The sequence below is a fragment of the Myotis brandtii genome, unplaced genomic scaffold, assembly GCF_000412655.1.
Source record: "Myotis brandtii unplaced genomic scaffold, ASM41265v1 scaffold19, whole genome shotgun sequence".
Taxonomy (NCBI): domain Eukaryota; kingdom Metazoa; phylum Chordata; class Mammalia; order Chiroptera; family Vespertilionidae; genus Myotis; species Myotis brandtii.
The window spans coordinates 553581-558637 of NW_005357075.1; the positions used below are offsets into that span (position 1 = coordinate 553581).

The 5057-nt window shown below is 47.1% G+C and overlaps 1 protein-coding gene and 1 long non-coding RNA gene across 2 annotated transcripts in view; both read right to left on the reverse strand.

Annotated features, from left to right (window-relative positions):
• Positions 1-360, reverse strand: part of CHMP7 (charged multivesicular body protein 7) — a 14988-nt gene extending 14628 nt beyond the window's left edge. The window contains exon 1 of the mRNA XM_014538298.1: positions 1-360. Coding sequence (XP_014393784.1) covers positions 1-253 — 253 coding nt within the window. The 5' untranslated portion in view covers positions 254-360.
• Positions 361-436: 76 nt separating this feature from the next.
• LOC106725808 overlaps positions 437-5057 on the reverse strand; it is a 94604-nt gene continuing 89983 nt past the window's right edge. The window contains exon 3 of the long non-coding RNA XR_001361785.1: positions 437-783. This is a non-coding gene — a long non-coding RNA (uncharacterized LOC106725808). The remainder of the gene's footprint in view (positions 784-5057) is intronic.

The following is a 5057-nucleotide window of genomic DNA, read 5'->3' on the forward strand; positions in this document are numbered from 1 at the left end:
CCTTGCGCTGGAAGGCCTCCTGCAAGTCCCGCAGTCGCAGGCGCACCACCCCCTGGCGGCGGCTGTGGCTCAGCACCAACGGCGCCCAGAAGCCCATCTTGCTGTCCCAGTCGGTGCTGTTCACCTCGCGACTCCTTTTGAAGGCGGAGAACAGGAAGGACATGCGCTCCTCGTCCTCCTCCCACTCGGGGGGCAGTAGGCCCGCCGGGTCTCCCCCGGCCGGGACTTCGGCCTCCCGCTCCGGGGACCACATCGGAACCCCAGCCCCGCCAAGACTCCGAACACCAGCCTGGCCCGGGTCCCCTTTCGCCCTCGTTCCCTCCCGGCTTCCGTTCTTTGACCACCGCCTCCTCTGTCATTACGTCACCGTCTCCCCGCGGGAAATAAGTCTCACACGTCCTCACGGCGCATGCGTGGCCCCGCCCCCTCTGCGCCTAGAAGCGGAATGATGACTCTATTTGCCTGGCCCGACCCCCCGCCGTCTTTGTGAGGAAAGAAAAGCTTTGCGCCTGCGTAGCGTGCAGGTGCGTAGAGCGCACCCTTGAGCCGTGGTTTGTGGGAGCATTTAATGGAGGAAAATGATAATGGCTCCACCTTGTGGTTTCGGATAGTGGAACCGCAGTCCCGCTAAGGGGCGCCAGAGGCGCTCGGATGGCCCCGGTGGATCGCCGTTTACCGCGGCTCGACCACCTACCTTCAGATGTTTAAACCCAGCCTACTGCACTTCCTTTCCTGGAGGTCGCCGGTCAGCGGGCCACCCCGCCGTGACAGTGCACACGCTGACTGAACCCACTGCACTTCCTTTCCCGGAGGTCGGCGGTCGGTCGGCGGGCCACCCCGCCGTGACAGTGCACACGCTGACTGAGAGGTATGTTAGCTTCGGCTACTCTTACTGCTGGCGGTGTAAGAAACGTCCAAACATACAGAAAATTTTTCCGAGTTTATTTGAGCCAGACTGACAATTGCCTGGAAGCAAAATCTTAACGGAATGAGAAAGTGCTTCAGGGAATGGCAGTTTTGCGATTTGTTTTATCAAAGGAGGAGGCACAAGGAGGGTTACATGGTGGTAGGTCAGGGAGGCGGGAGAAAGCAAAGCAGGGAAATCTCAGCGTGGATACAACAGCGGTTCTCAACCTGTGGGTCGCGACCCCTTTGGCGGTCGAACGACCCTTTCACAGGGGTCGCCTAAGACCATCCCGCATATCAGATATTTACATTACGATTCATAACAGTAGCAACATTACAGTTATGAAGTAGCAACGAAAATAATTTTATGGTTGGGTCACAACATGAGGAACTGTATTTAAAGGGCCAGAAGGTTGAGAACCACTGGGTTAAAATGAAGAGACAAATACTTCTGTTAACATTGGCGGATACAGGATGGTTAACAATTGATATTTACAGCACATACAGACGGTATTTGGGCAGCAAGATAATGATGAGGGGTTCGGTGGTCTCATGCACTGGTGGGAGATTGCACCCCGAGAGTCTGGGGAAAAGGGGGTTACTCTGACTTTCCAAAGGTGTGTTAAGGCACATGCAAAAAGACAAGAGGCCCAGTTAGGATAAAGATTGACCTCTTCAAGGGAGACACCAGCCTAGGTGTAAGTACTCACCATGACTCGCTTTTAGTTAAGTTTTAAGTTCAGACCGTCCCATATGCTTACTTTCAGCCTCTGAGTTTGTAAGGCTGCCATGCAGGCCTCCCTGAGTTTGCCAGGTTAATATTGTCCACACTCCCTACTGCATGTGTTTCCTTCTCAGTGTCAATATTCTGCTCCCTTAGGCTGGAGCTCAGTTCTAATCTTCCTTGAAACCTTGGACAGTCCTGACGCACTGTTGGTCTTTTTCCTGGGCTGTACAGTTTAGCACTTACTATTCTGTGTCCTGTTCCCTCTTCCCCGAGGGAAGGTGCAATGACTGCTGACATATATCTTGCTATGACATATAGTGGTGCTGAAGAAATAATGTCATAAACGGAAAAGTGCATAACTTCAACCTCGCCCTTCTAATATCTTAGAACTGTGTTAGAATGAGAGCTCATATGTATAAGATTCTCACAAACAACGTATGAGCAATGAACGTGTGTCCAGTGTGTGAAGGATAAATTGATTTTCTTTTTCGTTGAACTTTTTAAAAGGTGAAAGGGATTTGTTTAATGGAACCATGTAACAGCCACCAGAGTTGAATATGAATCTGGCCTCTGCCGCTCTCTGACTGTGTGACCCTGGAGATAAAATAAATAAACAAACCAGAAGGTAGAGGAATATGTTAAATGAAACCTGAGATTGCAATCAGCAAGTCCAGACTCTGGAATTCTACTAGATAATGACCTTGTTTCCTCAACAAATAATGGCAAAAAAGAGACTTTAATGGGCAACGTTATTGCATGTGATTTGGATCTAACGTGCACAAACAATAAAAAATTGTCTATGATAATTAGATACTTTCAATATTAGCTAGATATTAGTGAATTACATTGAACACAGTGATATGGTGGCTTTGTCTTATTATGTTTTGAAGATACATCTAAAATATTTTTGAGTAAAATTGTATGATATTTGGGGCAGGAAGTTGGGGGACCATAGAGAAATATCAATGAGTATAAATTTCATACTCTGTACTCAGCACTCAGCACTTAGATATCATTCAGTTGTTTTAATGAATAAATAAATGACCTTGCCCAGCCAGTGTGGCTCAGTGGTTGAGCATTGACCCATGAACCAGGAGGTCATGGTTCAATTCCTGGTCAGGGCACAAGCCCAAGTTTCAGGCTCAATCCCCAGTAGGGGACATAAAGGAGGGAGCCGATCAATGATTCTCTCTGATCGATGTTTCTGTCTCTCTCTCTCCCTCTCTCTGAAATCAATAAAAACATATATATATTTTTAAAGAAATGACCTAGATCCACATTCTGGTTTCATCTCTCTTAATAAATAAGCTGCATGACCTCAGGCCAATTTCCTCTCAGAGGCCTCCGCTGTGAATGAAAGGTTTCTGCACTATGATCTTGAGGGTTTTTTCTAGCACCCACTCTCTAATTCCAAATTAAGATCTACTGTAGATGTGTAGACTGCAGGAGCTCTGGAGCGTTCAAAGAACAAAATGTCACATCACCGTATTGTGACAGTGGTATTTATTTGCTGATGCCCCAACGTGTTTTTGGTCAGACACCTACGCAGCCTCACTCCAGCCATCATGCACAAACTTGTCTGAGGGTTCAAACACCGCAGTACTTCTGTAAAGCTGCACGATGCTCCGTGTCCTCTCTCCTGCTTGCTGGGGATGCCTCACCATCTTTACAGAAATATGCATTCCCTGTCACATTATCCAGTTATTTCTATTTCTTATCTCTAGGAGTTACAGCCTTAGGACTTGGCTAAAGGAGGAATGAGACAAAAAATACATTGTACATAATCTATGAGATATAGAGGAGAAGAAGCTGGGCTTGTTAATATTCAGGCACCACTGTGTTCTGGAAGCCTTTCCTCCTCCTGCTCCAGGCTGGATTCGATGTCCTTCCTTTTCTTTCTACCACCTTGTATAACTCTCTGTCATTTTATGTGCCACATTATTTTCTGTTTCCATTTATGAGCCTGTCTCTCTGACTAGCTTAAGAGACTTGTTGGCAGAAACAGTGTTCTTAATTTTGTGTCTAGCACAGTGCCTGGTACATCCTAAGGATTCAGTTTGTTGAATGAATGAATGAATTTAATTAATCAAACTATGAGTGAAGAAGTAATTCCATCAAGGCCTATCCTTTTTCCTAAGAACACTTATCCTATCTAATAAAAGCCTAATATGCTAAGTGTCCGGTCTTCCGGTCAGCTGTTCAATCAATCAAAGTGTAATATGATAATGATATGCTAAGTCTGCTCAACTGCTCGCTATGACGTGCACTGAGCACCAGTGGGCAGATGCTCCAACCAGTAGGTTAGCTTGCTGCTGGGGTCTGGCCGATCAGGGATCAGGACGAAGTGAGACGGGTCGGACACACCCTGGAGCCCTCCCGCGGTCCCTCCCTGGCTGGCCAACCTCCCGCGTCCCTCCCAGCCCCGATCATGCACTGGTGGGTCCCTTGGCCTGGCCTGCACCCTCTTGCAATCTGTGACCCCTTGGGGGAGGTCAGAGAGCTGGTTTTGTCCCGATCCTGCAGGCCAGGCCAAGGGACCCCACTGGTGCACTAATTCATGCACCCGTTCTCTAGTCTAAATATAATACGCTAATAAAATAGTTGAAACTTTTACTTATTTGAATGATTTATTTTATTTTAGCTGTTTTGAGATGAAATGCCTCTAAATTTAATTGCCTACTGAGTGGTTAGAGCAATCACAGATGTGGGAAATTCTCTTGCTTATTTTTCCAAAGCATTTAAACCACAGGAAGCTGGTGCTGTCTATCCATTCACGACCACAATCTTTTAGGATTACCCAGTCAGTGACCATTTGTGAAATTGTCCAATTTCACCCCAAAGAATTTACCCTTCTTTGATTTTACTGTCTTCTCTTCCACTCTTCACTTTTTGCTCTTTATTTTCAGTCCAGCATGTGAGTAACTTTGAAGTTGTCACTCTGTCCTAACCAGTAATAAGTTGAACAAACTAAAATTCAATAACTCTTGCCCTACCAGTGTGGCTCAGTGGTTAAGCGTCAACTAATCGAACATCACTGTTTGATTCCTGGTCAGGGCACATGCCCAGGTTTTGGGCTTGATCCCCAGTTAGGAAGCATGCAGGAGGCAGCCAATCAAAGATTCTCTCCCATCATTGATGTTTCTATCTCTCTTTTCCTCTCCCTTCCTCTCTGAAATCAATTTAAAATATATATATATACTAGTGGCCCGGTGCATGAAATTCGTGCACGGGGGAGGGTATGTTCCTCAGCCTGGCCTGCACCCTCTCCAATTTGGGACCCCTCGAAGGATGTCCTACTGCCAGTTTACAGGGATCGGGCCTAAACCGGCAGTCAGACATCCCTCTCGCAATCCAGGACTGCTGGCTCCTAACCACTCACCTGCCTGCCTGCCTGCCTGATTGCCTCTAACCACTCTGCCTGCCG